Source organism: Coffea eugenioides, chromosome 10, assembly GCF_003713205.1.
Source record: "Coffea eugenioides isolate CCC68of chromosome 10, Ceug_1.0, whole genome shotgun sequence".
Classification (NCBI taxonomy): domain Eukaryota; kingdom Viridiplantae; phylum Streptophyta; class Magnoliopsida; order Gentianales; family Rubiaceae; genus Coffea; species Coffea eugenioides.
This window is the reverse complement of record NC_040044.1, coordinates 563,267-581,127: the sequence shown is the minus strand read 5'-3', so window position 1 is coordinate 581,127 and position 17,861 is coordinate 563,267. Positions and strand designations below refer to the sequence as shown.

Genomic DNA, 17,861 nt, shown 5'->3' with positions numbered 1-17,861 from the left:
GTCGATGATGATGATATGCACGAGTCAGTAAAACCGTGAATACCACTACAGCTAGCTTTTGGATAAGTCTAGAACTTTAATTTGGTAAAGTGGAAATGAATTAGATGATGATATGGATGAGTAAAACCGTAAAACCCACTGCAGCTGGCTTTTGGATAATCTAGAACTTTGGCAAGGTGGGAAAGAATTAAGGCTCCGTTTGGAGATGTCTGCCGAAAGAGGTGAATTTGTCAGGGTACGTTTGGTTGGATCAATATAATATTGCAGTTTGTGGTTTCAGCACCTTTTATTTCCCGCTAATCGTCGCATATCTACATCTTTTTACTAATCCACGGAAACTATTTGCCATCAAACCAAATAGATACAACATGCACTTGTTGGATCTAAGAGAAAGTACAGTTGAATTAGGTACAATATGCAGTTGTTGGATTTAAAGTTTATTTAGCAAGATGCATATACAATCAATGTTTAGAAAAAAAATATACGAAGTATTCTTCATGAGCTCAATAGCCTCATGAATTTGCAATACTCGAGTAACTACTCAAAATCAATTCACTTGTAAATTCAAATAAATAAAATAAACTAATTTAAATTAGGTCAAATCGAGTTTGACTAAAACCTAAATTCGAGGTACTCGTAAATTGTTTAGTGAATTTAGCTCATAACAAGCATAAAAAACATTCCCATATAATTGTCTTCTAATTAAAGGTAGTTTATTGACTAAGCCAAAATAAAATATTACTATTTTGAACATTTCATAAGTGATAATAAGTTATTGATGCATAAGGATGAGTTGTTGGGTTGAGTTAGGTAGTAGAGGAAGATGGATTGCAAGTGGGTCTTGCTTACAAAAAAAAAAAATGTACCAAATTAATTTCGCCTTTCAATTTCTTTCTTGTAAATTGTGATTCTCAAATCAACAAAAATTATTTGTTTGGATTGTCCATTATTTGAATTTTTTTTCATATTATAAACGCATTTTAAATTATCTTTTTAATATTTTTCAACGAGTGTTTTTCTCACGTGCATCGCATCACAAAATGTAATACAATGAAAATAGTTTTAATTATAAGTGACCAATGATAAAATTGATAGGGGACAAGATCCAATGCTTTCATTTCTATTGGATGATTCTTATAGTAGTATACTACTGTCAAAAAATCGGTATAGATGCCTATTCTTACCGCTCATGCCTATTACCAAACGCCCATTTGGTTTTGGCATTTTTCGACGTAAAGTTTTCTCCATTTACAAGCCAACGGACCCTAGATGTGAGAAGAAAAGAAAACAAAAGAAAAAGAAGATCCCTGTTTTGTTTCTTAAGGATAGAGTCGTACGGATAGACGTCACACCCCCTCCTCCTCTCCTGAAACCGAATCTTACCATTTCCCTTGTGCCAGCTACTCACGTGTCGTGCACATGATTCCACATCCCGCGGCACGCGGGCCGGGGCCGGCTAAATTAACAACAGCCCCAGGCTCCGACTCCGAGTCGAAACAAATGCAGGATGCATGTTGTTTAGCAAAATTGGAAACACACGTAGCGGCATTTATGATTTATTTATTGAGATGCACATTAAAACGGATTCAGGTATTAATTTTTTCCCGACGAGAGTAATATTAATTTAAGAAAGTATTTAAATACAGAGATATAATAAATATGAGTGTATACATCCATAACTCTAGGATGACATAATGGTATTACAGAATTTCCTTAATAGTGTTATACAATACAACATCAATGATAAATTCAATGATAAATCTAGAAGGTTATTGGGTCTTAAATTTCATGCTAAAGTTATATTTGCGTTGGCTTATTGCTGGTAATGGCATGGCTCCCCGTTGAATTTGCCATAAGTGTTCATTGGACACTTCTTAAGAAATAGTTTTGGTGTTAATTCTTTGAAAAACTAATATTAATTATGAAAAATATATAAATGCGGGGAAAGATAATAATAGTGAGTGTGTGCATTTACATGATAGATAACATGTGATTTAACTTCTTCTTTTTTTTTTTTGCTGCAACCATAGCATTTTTTATAACAAAATCTATCTCATTCTACATGGAAGGAGAGATCAAAGAGACTGTATAAGGGGTTAAGGAGCCTAAAGAGGTTGTAGAAAGGATTAGCAGATATACATGCTCGACTAAACCAACGGGGTGCTTTGACACCTTTTTTTTTTTAATATTCTTTCACTGTTAATAGGATTTGAATTCCCAAAAAGAGGGACTCAATCCCTTTTTGGCTTCCACCGACTCAAAGTTGGTGATTATTTAAATGTGTTAACGAGTGTGATTATTAGATATCTACTAGAAAAATCTTTTAACTAGGCATAAATAGAATAAGGAGGAGGAGAAAAACTTGACTAGTACGGTAGTACCCAAATAAGCAGAGGTTGTGGATGGGGTGGGGTGGTTGACAGGTGCATTGAAGTGGTAGCACGACACTGGCTCCGGTAATTTTATATTATAATTTTCAACTTTTCTTGAAATGCTTGTAAGCCACGTTTTATATGATGAGCATATAAAAGATGGTACATGAAGTGAGACGAAGAAATGGCGGATTAGAGAGATGGTTAAGCTAAGTAAATTTCACTAAATAGTAAACACATGTAAAACTGGACCCTAGTAATTGATTAGGAAAGAAAACCTCTGGTTCGGCAAGTGATCCACTACGTTTCATCGGTGTAGTATAACATAGATGATCCTCTGTGTCTTATTAAGAAAACATTAGAGAGAGAGAGAGACAGGGGGGGTAGTGACATGATGCGCATCCAGTAAAAAGGTTGGCGAAACCCCAACCAGACAAAAGAAAAAGAAACCCAAAAGAACATTCACAAAAGGAGAAGAAAATAGACAAGCTGGATATGTGTGTAGTTAGCATGATTGGTTCCTCATATCTTGCTTTAAAAGTGTCGGGACAGTAAGAACTAAGCAAGGCATCCAACCATCATTCCAAAGCCAATAAGCCATTCGCTCTTTTTTAAGGAACACGTACACTCCGGTACAGCATGGTTGTTATTTTACAGGTTTGTTATCATAATCTGAAGTTTTGGTTGTTTTCTTTTCTTAGAAAACACCATACTGATGTCAATTGCGACCTCTCATATTTAATACAAGGAACTCCTATCGTATGCAGCATGTATATACTAGACTGTTCAAGTACAACAATCTCACGTCCACGATTCTGTTTCAAAAGTGTCGTAGAATTTCCAAGATCCAAAAGTTTATGACATTAAGAAACAGATTAAGTAAGGATTGATCATGGTAACATCGCAGTACAAAGTAGTCCAATTATACCATTGAGCGAAATCTTGAGCCAATTATATATTAGAGCCTTCCTGAGATAGGGAAACAAAAAAAATATATATATATTGCTTCAGTTTTTCTTTTAATCGCAAATAGTAGTGTTGTTAGACCCGGATCGGACCGGTAAATTTGATCGGTCCCAAGACCTCCGAAGTTGGAGTCACCTATCGGTTGAAATGAATCCGGGACCGGGTTTCTGAACTGATTTGTAGTGCAAAACTATTTTGATAAAATATTAGTCAAAATCATAAAAATCAACTAAATTATTGACCCGGTTCAACTGGTTAACCCAATTTTCAAACTTTTTGTTCTTGTTTTTTCTAAACATAATTTGAGTTACTTAAATTGTAATACTTTCATTTATGAATAGGAATTAGAAAACATCACCCACTTAGTGTAAATACAAAAATCACTCGCTTTTCTCAATGATCTCTAAATCAAGATGTTTTCATCCCTATCATCTTATCAATTTAGTATAAGTGATTCCAACTTGCATTAATTTAGTTTTTCATATAGTTTTGGAGAATGGACATATTTTAGTTATCTATTGGCATTTTTATATATAATTCTTAGGTGTATATTTGATTGCAAAAGTCTAATATTTTTGAAACATTTTTGTATAATTGACTGAATATAACTAAGAATTTAATTTCAATATTTCTAAAACTAATAAAAACATAAAATAATTATAACATCAATAGATTTTTGAGAGGGATCCGACCAATTGACCCCTAACCCAGTAGTTTAGACGAATCAATATCTGGTACGAGTTTAACAACATTGACAAATAGAACCAAGAATTTTTATCATGATTGGACCAACTACATTTTTGACCAATGAATTAGCAGCAAATTATACAAATAAGGACCCTACATCTATAATTTTATTCGGAACAATTTTATTGGTCGAAAAATTTCCCAGAATAGAACTGAGATTTCATTTAATTGAGCTGAAGAATCTTTACAATTGAGTGCTCGTGAATAGTGTTTAAGTTGTAGAAGCTTGGTTACACTGGGACTCCAACCAACCAAAAAAAAAAAAAAAAGAAGAATAAGAAGAAGAAGCCACGGGCACACGGCTGGGAGGGTGTATGAAAGCCTAAATCATTAAGGATACTACGTCGTAGCATCCTTGGGGCACAGCCATAGAATCAGAAGCCCAACCCAACAAAATTAACTGGACTGGGAAGAAGAAAATGAGTCTTCCTCAGACACAGATCAGAAGCGTGGAAGTGGTAAATATATTAGTGCCTATATCAGTGTTATCGTTAATGGAGTGAGGGAGAAGACGAGTGATAAAAGAGGGGTTTTGGAGAGGGACTGAAGCATCAAATAATTCCAAAAAACTTCTTACAATTTGCTCAATATTTTTTGTCCGTTAATTATCTATCAACAATTCTAAAATGTCGTCCTTGACTTTGAGACCATCGTTGTTATTACAGTCATCTTCTTCAGCTTCAGCTTCGTCGTCAAATTGTTCGTTGGCTTTGGTATCCTGGCGTAACAATTGGCAGAATTCTTCCTCGATTAATTGCCCGAGGAAATCATCAGCTTACAAAGGTAGATTAATCTTGAGAGCTCAATCTTTTGATAGCAGTAGTGAGGACAGTAACAACAAGAACAACAACTCCAATGCTGCTGGTTCTCAACCTTCCAACGGCACTCTGGTATCAACCCTGTTCCAGTTTTTCTTATTACTGAAATATGAAGTTTGGTTTTTATTTCTGTTTCATTTTTATTTTTATTTTTATTTTTATGTTTTATGCTTTTGATTTGGGCTTTGGTTTGGAGCGTTAGCATAAAAGCAGGAGGGAAATTCTATTGGAATATGTGCAAAATGTGCAGCCTGAATTCATGGAATTGTTTGTTAAGAGGGCACCCCAGCAGGTATTGATTATATTACCGCGGTATTCTTTTCGGCATTCGTCTTTCTTGTTACAGCTTCATTTGGGTTTTATGCGTTTAGCTACTGCCACCAACGGTGCTCTGATTGAATTTGTCCGGTAAATTTTGAATTGGAAGCTGCACCAGGTTGCATTAGACTGGCCTTTCTTCATACAACTTTATTTGCATTTTTGTATGCTGCCGCCAATGATGTTATTCTTTGGTTGTTAAATTTTGAACCGGAGATGACACGAGGCAGCCTTTTGATTGGTTTATCTTGTTGCAACTTTACTTGCATTAACACGCACTGCTGCAATTTATTCGTTGTATTTTGAATTGGAGAAGACTCTGGGCATCATTTTATTGAATTGTCTAACTCTGATTTTAGAGTAGAGATCTTTTGCTGCCTTAAACAGCCTTGAAATGACGTGGCAGAGTGCTTTATTTGTATTCCATTTAATTTGCTCTCTGGTTGTTTAGGTGGTTGATGCTATGCGACATACCGTGACGAATATGATAGGGACACTGCCGCCGCAATTTTTTGCAGTAACTGTGACCACTGTACGTTTCATGAATTATGACGTTGGACTTTTGGACCTCCACATGGTTTAAATGTTAAATAAATTTATCCGTTGTTTAAGTTGGATATGTACGAAGTATTCTGATTTTGGGATCCATTGACCCTTTGTAGGTTGCTGAGAATCTTGCACAGCTCATGTATAGTGTTCTGATGACTGGATATATGTTCAGGAATGCACAATACCGGATAGAATTGCAACAAAGCTTGGAGCAAGTTGCTCTCCCTGAACCACCAAAAAGCAAGGTTATTCCTTTTTTATTTACTTTGGAAATCTTGTTGTTTCTTGTTTTGCACAACTTTATTCGTTTTGGGATGACAGCTAACGTCAATTATGGAGTAAACTGAACTCGCTGGCTTTTTGGCATTTTCGGAAATTAGGTTGTGCTTTCATCCAACCTTGGTGACTTCTAGTATGGAAGGCAAGTCTTTATTGAAAAGAAATCTTATATAAGGGCAAGTCTTTAGTGAAAAGAAATCTTGTCACGTGGTAGAACATATCAGTGTTGTCGCTAATACTAGTGGAGTAGCGTGCATATAATGTGCTACCTCAGCATTATAAGGGAGACCTGTAAATCAGATAAGGGATTATTAGTGTTGCTGTTTTCAAGTTCCAATAGTTGTCATAACATGTTAACTGTAATGTGTTGATTCGATCTGACTCTTTGGGCATCAAAACGGAAAAAATTTGGGATTTAGTCATGTTTACTTATTTGTTGTTAGTACATTTATATTCTATCTTGCAATTGCATTATAGAAATAAGGAAAAAGGCTTCCGCTGTTAAAGTTATCTTATTTGTTGTTAGTATATTTGTATTCTATCTTGTAATTGCATTACAGAAATAAACAAAAATTAAAAAGGCTTCCGCTGTTAAAGCTATGTTATGATATGTAAATGTATGTCCCTGTTCATGTCTATATCTAGATGCATCAAATTATCACAAGGATATGTCTTTGGGATGGCAATGATATCATGTGAACCTTATTCTAGGGATTGCTCACAAAGATTTGGGGACTTATTTTATTTTATTTTTTTGTTATTTCTTAGGTTATAAAGAGGCAAAAAGATGCCATGTGATCATGCTTGGTATATGCACTTGGAAACGAAATCTTTAACTTTTAAAGAAACACACTGCACGTGCTCCGTATAACATTAGACTGGCAGCCTGAGCTGGGAGAATTGGTATAGACTTTAGACACCAATTTGGAAGGTTGAATGCTATATGTTGCATCTTATTTATGCAAAGTAATGAGAACTTGGTTTCCTTTTCCTTGGAAGGCTCGGTCTGTTTGGGGTCCCAGTGAGAGTTGCATTTTTTCTCATTGAAGTAGCCTAGAAGGGAAATTTGATTGGATGCAGTGAAACAGAAAAGCTAACAGCTCATCCATTTTGTGTAAAAGTTCATGGAAACATGAATAATTTAGTCATGACCTAGCTCATGCCTGTCATAAATTCCCAGTTGTAGAAAACAAGACGTGGACTAGAAGTGATGGATAAGATCAAGTATGTGTCCTGAAAAGTAATTGCCACTGCTTAACTTTTAGTGGTCAATTTGTTTATTCTTTCTTGTTTTCCTTTTTGTTAGACAAGGGAGTGCTTGGCATCTCATTTTTGCATGGATACATAATTTTGTGCTACTTGAGCAAATATGGTTTGCAACCCTACAAGGTGATGTAAAAGTCATTTCACTTTAACATTCACACACCTTGAGAAATGCTTATAGGAGTTTTACAAGCACATACCATGTATGAATGATAGACATGTTTCTGTACATTTTCAACATTTTTTCCACTTAGCATTAATTGATTTGTCTTATTGGTATGTTGGATTTTTATATGTTACTCTCTGTTAATTTCACTGAAACTTTTCATGCATCTGATGATGTCTTTGGGCAATTATTTTTGAATGTATAGGATGGACCAGAATTTGCACCTGGCACACAGAAAAAAGTGACTGGAGAAGTTATCAGATGGAACAATGTTTCTGGTCCTGAAAAACTAGATGCAGTGAAATACATTGAGTTGCTGGAAGCAGAAATAGAGGAACTCAACCGTCAGATTGAAAGAAAATCTAGTGATGGCCAGAATGACTTATTGGACTATCTGAAAACCCTTGAGCCCCAAAATCTAAAGGTTAGAATAATACCAACCGACAGCTTGAACATTTTGGGGAAGTTTTGTCCTTACCTTTTTTGCTCGTTAGGATAATACCCGCATTCCAAATGCATATAATGGTTGCTTATGTTTAGTAAATATCAGAAAATTTAAGGCAATAGCATCTGTTGAGCGCGGCATACCTTTGTTGCTTTGCAATTATGACCCATCAGATTGATGTAAAGCCGCTACTCTGTTCCACATGCTTTGGGTCAATTCATGTGTTTGGAGAGAGATATCTATTAGTTAACTATTGGTTTGCATGAAAAAGTTCAATGGAAAGAGCAGTTTTCTATTTGTGTTTAGGTTTCTCATTTAAAAAGTTGGCCAGGAATTAACTAGCACTGCTGGGGAGGATGTGATTCTGGCCATGAATACATTCATAAAACGCCTGTTAGCTGTTTCAGACCCTAGTCAAATGAAGGTATTCCTCCTTGTTTATTTAAATCCTGAGCCTTCTTTAGATTCTAGTCGTTGAGGAATTGTTAAAGAGTACTGCACTGGAAATTGCTACAAACCTTTCAAATTATGCTTTCAGCTTCTGGTTGAGATGTGAAAGTATAGAAATTTGATTTACCTCAAAGAGAAGATTAGTCTTGACACAATCCTTGTAGGTGATATGATGCTTCTATTCTCAACATAATTTTTTTATTTTTGAGGAATAGTCTCAACGTAATTAGAGTTGGAAACTATATTTTTATTACTATTGATGCAAACCAGTATCCCTTCTTTATGAATTATTCTAATTAACTAGTGCTATTTAGCTAGAACTCCTCTTGTTTTACCTTTTTGGTAGAAGCAATACTGCTTCTTGGCTGATGGGGCTCCTATCAACAATTTTTATTTGTCTGTGTTTCGCAGACTAGTGTGACAGAGACAAGTGCTCCAGAGCTTGGTAAATTGCTCTACTGGCTCATGGTTGTTGGTTATAGTATCAGAAATATTGAAGTTCGCTTTGACATGGAACGTGTACTAGGTACTCCACCAAAGCTTGCAGAGCTACCGCCAGGTGAGAATATATAGGCTTCCGGTGCTGGAGTGCGTATATGCCGGCAGGTGCTGTTTTTGCAAGGCTGACTGTCCGATCACCATAAGCTATAACTGCCAATGCTGTTTTGGGTTTCTATTAAATTGCTTTGTATAAAGGGAGAAGGGAGTTAGGGTAGGGTTACAGAGCCTGAAAGAAAGAAAGGGATCGATAAACTCTAGTTAGTCACGGTAAGGCAGCTAATGTACCGAACAACTTACGGGAGGAGGATCTCGCCATTTTGTTTTCTCCGGCCTGTAATCAGAACGCAACCAAATTGTGGTAATTGAAATCTATAACATTAGCGGTATAACCCGTTTTTTATATTGCAAGTTGTAACAAATAAATGCTGCTCTCTCTTGGTTATTGCAATTTCAAACACTAATTGTTTAATTAATTTCTCCATCCGGTATTGATGGCAGAGATAGACAAGCCTCGGAAGAGGATTTCTGGACGATGTTAAGCCATTCTTGAAATGAATATGAATCTAACGGTGGAAGATTCAAAATACGAAACAACTTTAATGTCAAAAGGAAGGAATCAGACATGGGCACGATAAATGACTTTCGAACGCTTGAATAAATGCCGGAAGAATTGCAAACTTCAGAATCTTTCGCCATTACACAATATCTATTAATTTCTACAATGAAGAAGAACTCGCTTGCACTAAATTACCAAAATGGAATGACCAACGCTGCCAATTATCAAATGCAGTCAAAACTTCTCCAAACCGAATGTAGAGGAGGATCCTAATCGGCTTGAATCACTGAGCCACACGTAGGTAGCTAGCCCGTGGATACAACTCGTCAAATAGCAATTCTGAACCAGAGCTTCATTCCCATTTGGTAAACGAGCCTCTATCCTCCTCCGTTGCGCACCAGAAACATGATATATCTCGCTGCCACGGATTCATTTATGTCATTCAAGCACCAAGAAGAGGAAACCAGTGTTGTGGCCACTTGGGATATGCGCGTTTATACAAGCTCATGCACACAGTGTCATGCTGCTGAAGGACCCCGTTAAAAACACATTTCATTGCACCTGCAAATACAGGGAGAGACTCACCAGTACGTTCGCTACAGAAATTCTTTTATTCCAAATTAACAGCTGATGCTTTAATTGCTACCGACCTATAGCCATATAAAATAATCTGGGTATGCACATAAATGCATGTGCGAACTGGCAATACATGTAACAGACCATTCAGAAAATAACACGTACAAACATATAAAACACAATCAGAACCATTACCCTCCAGAGTCACAGTATTTCTGTTCACACGCATGATACAAATGCAGAACATGCATATTATGCTCAGGTGAGACATGCATCCATGTACATAGAACGCCTCAACACAACATATAACATGGTAAGTTACTGTACAAAGATAGATATCTACTGTCTCCATACAAGCAACAAGACATTGCAGGTAACCATGAAGTCAGCAACAACAAACATTATATCTTTGAAAATCATTTTTGTACATTTCTTACCATGGGTACCAACCGGCTCCTTAATGCGACCACGGCGCCCACATTTTGTCCAAACTTCAACAGGCTGCAAGTAATACATTTATAAGCAACATAAATGCCAAAAAATTCACAATAAGCTATAGAATTCCATACCTTGAACCATCTGACATCCTCTGGATTATGGAACATATAGCGTACAGTAGCCTTTAGTTTTGACACTCTTTGAGGATATCTGTATCACAATTAATTCAACATGTTAATCCCGATTTGCAGTACTTCAGCATAAGAATGTCAAAAGAGCACACACTTCTGTTGAGCTCTCTACTTATGAGTAAACTGGTTAGATAGTGTGTGAAGGAAACCTATCTTACCCAGTTAAAATTATTTTCTTCAGAAGAATCCTATCTGGGTCAATACTTCTCAGTGAACCAACAGCGGCAACAACAGGTGAAGCAGCTTCTCCGTCATTCTTGAGGGCAATCACTGGAAGAGGTGGGAAAGAAATTGGAGCATAAATAGAAGCTATTGAAAACCGCCCAGCATGAAGAAATCTTTCCATTTTGTGCTTGTCAGAATTGATATTGTCAGACGAGTATAATGGCCTGCAACCAAACATGAACATTAAAGAAGAGCAAAAGGTTAATAAAGTTTCTCAATGCCCATTCTCTCCCTTCCAGATTCAATAGGGCCAAGAAAGAGAACCTACTTAGCAACAAATTGGCGAAAGCCAACATGAAACGTGAGTTCTTCTTTAGCTTTAAGAGGAGCAGTATATGTGTCGTGCTTCTTTATGCTGCAGAAACATATCAAATAGTAAGATTAGTCAACTGAGAGTCGGTCAGATTTCCACGAGAATTGAAACCAATAAAAATCATAAAACTTTGAATGAGGAAAACCTGAAATGGAGGACAGAAATTTTAGACTCGTGTTGCAATAGACCACATGAGATTACAGGCATTGTCTTTGTTAAGTTGGATAATTTGGATGCAACAACGTTAGGCACCTCCTTGATATGGAGCCTTGTATACGAGCCTGCTGGTATAATCTCATCATCATTTCCCTGTTCCATTTCTTGAGCTTTTGCAAGTACATGTTTCTGAGTTCTTGAGAAATTATCAAATGCAAAAATTCTAGCAAATTCCGCAGGAAGAGATTCCTGTAAGCCATATACAAGAGTCAGTACCAAGTACAACGTCAAATATTAGCTCATTCCTAATTAATTCATGGATGAGAGAACGAACTTTTGGGTCCCACGAAGAGGTTCTGAAAGATTTCACGCCTCTATACTTGGCAAAGCGTTTCCGAGCAGGAGTGTCAAATGGGGTTTCCACTTCATCAGGAAATTCTGAAGGAAATAAAAAAAATTACAAAACAACTCAAGACCATGTTACCACAAAAATCAAAACACTAACAGAAACCGAGAACATGAAAAAAAGATTTTAGCTACTGTTTTTACAAAGAGCTAGTAGTATTATGTGCTTCTAGCACAAAGTGAAATGAAACATACTCCTTTATACAGATAGCAGAAAAAATTAATGCCATAACGATTTGATGCCGTAACCATTTGGATTGCTATTTTTAGCAGTTTTTGTAGAAAAATGTACTGTAACGATTTGATGTATGTGAGATAAAAAGTTGATTGGGAAATGTGTTCGTGGAAAATCACAATCCAAACAAGGCAAATTCTTTCCATCATTAAAGACTGCATCATTCTTTTGGCAAAAGGCTTTGGAAGTCAAATCACATCAAGAGAAAGAAGTACTTCTATGTTTTTATACAAGCTAGGCAACACCAAAACTGATGTTATAAAAATTCCCAAAACACATTCTGCATCAGCATAAATCTGCAAGTAATTAGCTTTTTGCACAATCTTGATTTCACAGCCTTTTGTTGAGAAATTTTTCCAAATATTATACTCATTCTTTGTACTCATATTGTTACTTCTTTAGCTAACTACCCACCTAAATAATAAGCTCCCCAGGAAAAGCTCAAAAGACTCTAAACAATAAGTCATTGTGCCTTCGCGCATTAAATATGGCTCTGACCTTTCTTGACATGGTTTGAGACACACACAGATTTCCTAGTACTACCGAGAAAAGTATTTGTCAATCGAAAACTTCAAAACCACACCTTCATCTTCAGCATGTGCTGCTTTAATTTTTCGAATCTCATCCTCAATTTGCTCTTTAGTGAGGTTCTCACCGTCCTGCAAACCAAAATAAACCAATGTAGCACAGGAAAACCTTTAGGATAACACTGTGCTGGCTGAAAACTTTGAAAAGCAAGGAAGAAAGCTAATCGCTTAGATAAGAAAAGGCATCTTGAATGGAGTCGGCGCTAGCTGTCTTGCAGCAATAGTCATATAGATCAAAACAAAAATTTTAAACTAGTTCTCAGATACTTACCAAAAACCAATTATCAAGCTTACAATGTCCGTCACAAGAATGTGGTTTTAACACTGTTTCCTTTTCATTTAGCAGCCATCAATCTTAACTTTAGGTGTTATGATCACGAGATTACCATCAAACAGTCACCAGAAAGGTGAGAGAATTTGAGTAACAATTATATTGGATTCATAACAAATGCTCACCATCATTATGGAATCTGTTTCAGTCTGTTCATCATACTCCCCTGGAAGAGAAGACTCATCATCATCAGGCTCAAAGCCATTTTCATTCTCTTGGTCTAAAAAGTCACTCCCTCTTTCTTCCAGGACCATAGCGTCATCTTCATTGTCATCACTATCTGTATAGTCAATATCTGAATTGTCAACAATCCAAGCAGCCTGCACATTGTAATTTAGATGCATATCAGAAGTCATCTCGTTATCCAATGGCAGAAGAAGGTAGGAAAGAGGGGAGTAATTTGAGAATATACAAAAGTATTGACCTGGTATTCAGATGTACCCGGAGGAAGAATCCTCTTTTTTGGCTTTTTATCCTTGTGATTTCTGTCGGCTTCAGCCATTTCTGCTTCTGTTGGCCAAGTCTAGTCCATAGCATGTCATAAGTTATCTCCAATAAAAAAATGTTAAAACAATACATGCTGAAAGTTAATTTAAAGTAAAATCTCAATTACATAATTACGGTATACAACAACCTAGGATCATGAAACTTTTGCCAAAATTCATCAACAACAAACTATTGCAGCGCTAGGTAAAGAGTTTCCATCTTTCTACCCTTTCCAGGATAAAAAGCAAGAATAAAATGTGACAAGATTACTGATCTATACCAAGTACCAACAACTAACATGCAACTCAAGTTATTTCTCTTTTTAGCTATGTTCTACTCGCAACCTTTTCAAAAATAAAACAAACTACCTGCTCTCCTGCCAAGGGATCAGGGATATTTTCAACAAGTAAAGGCTCTTGCTCCATTGAATCAGGCATTAGGCACCTGATTACCTGAAATGTCAGAAACATGTATTGGATATCACAAACCAGGGTCCAGACAAATAATGTTGCTTATTTTACTAAACAATAAATTGAAGAAGTTGCAAGAAACAGATAGGCAAAGAATTGGGTATATTGGGTTTATTTGTGTTTTGATTCATTTTCTGAAGGGAAGGAAAGGAAAGAATTTGCAGTGCACTGAAGGGATAGACTGAGTCCGAGTTTCCATCTGAAAATGAACCCATCAGAACGAAAGGAAGCGACTTCAATGACATTTTAAGATTGAACCCAAAACACCGTTCATTACATGATTAACAAGGAATCCCTTTCCTTTCGTTGCCCGTATAAACATCATAAGAATTTTCCTGATCATTTTTAGATTGTTTTACTGGGGCAATCAACCACAATACCTGGGTATGATTATCATCTGAATGCATTGAGTCACCTCCTTTCTTGACACTCAGAGGGCATGGATCCTTAAGAAGTTCAATTTTCGACAATTGAAAATCCCCTGCACCTGAAACATGAACCTAATCCAGAAAGGCTCAGGCATTGAACACCAAGAATAGTACGAGATGGAAAACAAAGGCTGACAAGTTACCAGCTGGTTTATTGACAAAGAGCGAGCACGCAGATAACCAGTAAGAAGAAGGGTACAATTCCCAGGAGTACAATTATCTTCTACCAAGTCAACCTGTACACCACCAAAATAAAACTAATAGATCGAACCAGTCCTATCTTTTCCATACACACAATCAGAAAGACATTTCAAAATCTAGATAGAACTATTGAATAGAAAATAAGATTTATTAGGATGAATCTATTATGTTTCTCCAATTTTCCATGTACAATGCATCCATATGGTCCCCAAGCACAACAGGAAAGTACTCAAGGCATAATGCTAACAAAGTGAAGAGAAGATATGTCTGCTAAAAATACCTTTTGAGCCACAATATAAGGCCGCTGGTTTCGCCAATGAGGAACTGTGAGCCTTTGTTCCTTGAAAAGCCACATAAACTGTAACCAATGAATGAGAATATTAACTCTTATAGGGATAAAAAAAACAACTAAGCTGCCATGAAACTCAAATAAAGACAACGTGACAGAAGTATTTTTGTTTATAATCAGTGACTAATATGTCAAGTTTCGTATAAAATAATGGAAAAATGGCAACGAGTATCGACATTACCTTGTGTAATTCATCCTTTGTATCTGCGGGATAAAACTTACAATCTTCAGGAAATTCAGATACAAGGCTAGATGTACAAGCCTTCCTCAAATCATGTTTCCTTTTCAATGCTGTTGGTAGATCCTAGAAATTTGCAAAAAGTTTTAACTCATAATCATTAACCAAATAAGCAACAAGCAGTAAAAAATGGAAGAAACAGGACAGAAAAACTTACACGAATCAAAACAACAGTGCTTGGTAGACCGACAGCTCTAAACACCGAAAGGCATTGAGACCCAAATGAATCTATGTAAAGGTTAGAACTGTCATCTTCACTTAGAAAGCTGGCAGATGCCACAAAAGCAATTAAATCAGCAACCTAAAACAGAAAAGCATCTAAGCATCAGCATTGCAACAACAGTCTCTACAATCCAGGTTCAGCAACTAAATTGAAGAAGTACCTTGGCCATTTCCATGCATGCTGACAAATCACCATAAGGGGCTTTCAAGATCTAGAGAAAGCGATATTAGTTAGTCTTTTGCAAACTTCATCCTGAAAAACAATTTAAATTTCCCAACCAAAATGGCATAGGATATGATTTTTGATGTGTCCAGCGGACTAAATTGTATGCTTCTTGGCGACAAGAAAAGAGCTAATACTAGAATCTTAAGCAGTACATTTCTATAGAAACTGATTCTCATGATATCTATGAAAATCCTTCATGAGTATGCACCTACCACCCAGCAAATTCTGAGGTGAATTACTTTGAAAAGATAGCCATAAGCTAGCCATTCAGGGGCATTCAAGTTGATTTACATCAAACCCGACCAGGAAATATTACATGTGGTCTCTAATAACTTAGAAGAGCTTGAAAAACGTTGTGAAAATTTTTATTAACTACAAAGATAACATTCTCTTAACAGACAAATTACAGGATGCTAGTAATCATAGCTAATAAAACTGGAATCGAGCTCACAGTAGCTCTGAGCTTGTATTCAGAGGAAGCAACTGCAGGAGACCCAATGGCATTTCTCTGCGGCGATAATAATCCCAGGAGATCTTCTTCAAGTGAATTCAGGTCCACAGAAGACGATAAACCAAATAAAACCTATACATAATTAAACAAGACACTTAATATTAATGATCAAATTAGAGGTTAGGATGGAAGCATAGATGATTAGCGGCAAATAGCACTCACGACAATGCGGGGTGGGCTTCCTGATCCAGAAGAGAACCTTTTCTCCTTCAGTAGCTCCGCCCGCTTCTGGTCTCTCAGCTACAAAATCACAAATTTTCAATTGCCCCATTCAAACAGATAGCTTTATAGACCCAAAAGGCCATCTAATCTAACAATAAAAAAGAACAACAAAAAGAGCAAAAGAGAGAAAAGAAAAGCTACCATCTTGCTACGTTGAAGTCGAGCTGCTCGAGCTCCTTTGCCAACATTAGCATGGGATTTTGCGATTTTATGCTTATCTGAGAGAGAGAGAGAGAGAGAGAGAATTTAGGAGATGTAAAATGGTAAATAAAGGGGAAGAAAGTGAAATCGAATTAGTTTAACCTTGTAGAGGAACTTTATGGGCATTGCGAGACGACTTGGAAGCAAATCGAGTCTTGTGTTGTTTGTTTACTTGAACTCGAGAGCCCGCCATTAGAGCTCCTCCTCCTCCTCCTGGCAACACCCACCACCAACCAAAGAATCGACCTTTACAGCCCGATAAACCTCTGTCTGCTGTGCGTAGGGTTTTAACGTAAACAGCAGACAGAAACACCTAGCTCCGAAATTTCAGAAACATAAGGAATAATTTCAGAAACGTCCTTGAGGTTTTTCCTAATCACACCCAGCTCTGAAATCACACTTAGCATCCTTAGAATAACAATTTTTGTAACATATCAACCCCATTAGGTAAAAAAAGTATTAAAAATGTATTTAGAAGAGAGTCCATAATGTTCTTCTAGTTTGCTCTTTTGCAAGTTGATTTTTGAAAACTAAAAAATGAAAATGAAAATAAATTAATTCATTTTATGCCCTTTTCATATTTCTTATGCAGGAAAGGGCAAGAAAAAAGAAAAAAACATTTATGTTCGATTATGTAAAAATAAAATAACAAAAATGTCATAAAATTTGGGTACATTTTGGGCTTTTTTTTTTTACATATGCAACCAAAAATAGATTTTGAGGTACTTAGACAATTTAAATATAGAAAATCTATCCATTTTTAACTACGATTTTTATCTTGTTATCTAATTTAATCAGTAAAATGTGAGGAAAAAATAAGTTAAAATCATTCATTTTGTGAAGAAAAAGGTTGGCATGCAGTTGAAATCATGAAAAAAAAATGCATGCTAAATATACCTATAATGGTGTTCAATTATTACAAACAAAATTTTTGAAAAATTGGCTAACAAACAGTATTTAAAAATTTTTATTTCCTTTCTATCTGAAACTTTGGTATAGATCTTACCAAATCAATAAAAATTATACAATAGCAGTTATTGTATTTACACCCCTTCAATTCTATGAAAATATTGCAGTCCTATTTGTTTTTATTTTCATCTTTTAAATTTTAAAAATCAACTTGCAAAAGGGCAAAATTGGAAGAATACTATAGTCCCTCTACTAAATATATTTTTTAATATTATTTTTATATAAAAGAGCTGACATGTTACAAATGTTGTCATTTTAAGGGTGTTAAGTGCAATTTTAGAAACTTTAGGGGTATTAGGTGTGATTAGAAAAAACCTCAAGGGAGGTTTTTGAAATTATCTCTAAATATAAACATAATCGGCACTCTCTCGTCTCTTTCCTGTTTAGGCACGGTGGGGGGATACTACCGTCATATAATTCTGCATATGAGGATTTTTTGGGTAAAGTGATT

At 36.1% G+C, this 17,861-nt stretch overlaps 2 protein-coding genes across 5 annotated transcripts; one reads left to right on the top strand and one right to left on the bottom strand.

Moving 5' to 3' along the window:
* Window positions 1-4,459: 4,459 nt before the first annotated feature.
* On the top strand, window positions 4,460-9,274 carry LOC113749809. Of its 4 annotated transcripts, none has more exons than XM_027293668.1 (8): window positions 4,460-4,543; window positions 4,751-4,975; window positions 5,106-5,195; window positions 5,673-5,753; window positions 5,884-6,015; window positions 7,684-7,902; window positions 8,255-8,347; window positions 8,785-9,274. In XM_027293668.1, the coding sequence occupies exons 1-8, from the start codon at window positions 4,505-4,507 to the stop codon at window positions 8,944-8,946; spliced, it is 1,041 nt and encodes a 346-aa protein (XP_027149469.1). In that variant the 5' UTR covers window positions 4,460-4,504; the 3' UTR covers window positions 8,947-9,274. The 4 variants fall into 4 exon arrangements, with proteins under 4 accessions (XP_027149469.1, XP_027149470.1, XP_027149473.1 ...); XM_027293669.1 differs by lacking the exon at window positions 4,460-4,543 and having other exon boundaries at window positions 4,552-4,975; window positions 8,785-8,818; window positions 8,900-9,274; XM_027293672.1 differs by lacking the exons at window positions 4,460-4,543; window positions 8,255-8,347 and having other exon boundaries at window positions 4,552-4,975; window positions 8,785-8,818; window positions 8,900-9,274.
* A 223-nt stretch (window positions 9,275-9,497) lies between these two features.
* On the bottom strand, window positions 9,498-16,704 carry LOC113749937 (pre-rRNA-processing protein TSR1 homolog). Its single transcript, XM_027293820.1, has 21 exons — window positions 16,544-16,704; window positions 16,382-16,458; window positions 16,181-16,258; window positions 15,959-16,090; window positions 15,443-15,493; window positions 15,217-15,360; window positions 15,003-15,125; window positions 14,753-14,830; window positions 14,415-14,507; window positions 14,224-14,343; window positions 13,742-13,825; window positions 13,312-13,410; window positions 13,013-13,207; window positions 12,553-12,628; window positions 11,664-11,767; window positions 11,319-11,578; window positions 11,129-11,215; window positions 10,794-11,024; window positions 10,576-10,654; window positions 10,444-10,507; window positions 9,498-9,991 (listed from the first exon to the last, which is right to left on the bottom strand). Exons 1-21 carry the CDS (start codon window positions 16,632-16,634, stop codon window positions 9,873-9,875), a joined length of 2,385 nt encoding a protein of 794 aa, XP_027149621.1. The 5' UTR covers window positions 16,635-16,704; the 3' UTR covers window positions 9,498-9,872.
* Window positions 16,705-17,861: the final 1,157 nt, after the last annotated feature.

Excerpts from the sequence above, each read along its gene's own strand:
- LOC113749809 (XM_027293668.1), top strand. The coding sequence starts at position 4,505 with ATGAGTCTTCCTCAGACACAGATCAGAAGCGTGGAAGTG. Across the intron at positions 4,544-4,750 it reads AGATCAGAAGCGTGGAAGTG|TCATCTTCTTCAGCTTCAGC; the intron begins GTAAATATATTA and ends TTGTTATTACAG. Across the intron at positions 5,196-5,672 it reads TTAAGAGGGCACCCCAGCAG|GTGGTTGATGCTATGCGACA; the intron begins GTATTGATTATA and ends CTGGTTGTTTAG.
- LOC113749937 (XM_027293820.1), bottom strand. The coding sequence starts at position 16,634 with ATGGCGGGCTCTCGAGTTCAAGTAAACAAACAACACAAGACTCGATTT. Across the intron at positions 13,411-13,741 it reads ATCCCTTGGCAGGAGAGCAG|ACTTGGCCAACAGAAGCAGA; the intron begins GTAGTTTGTTTT and ends GCTATGGACTAG. Across the intron at positions 9,992-10,443 it reads GGAGCCGGTTGGTACCCATG|GTGCAATGAAATGTGTTTTT; the intron begins GTAAGAAATGTA and ends CTGTATTTGCAG.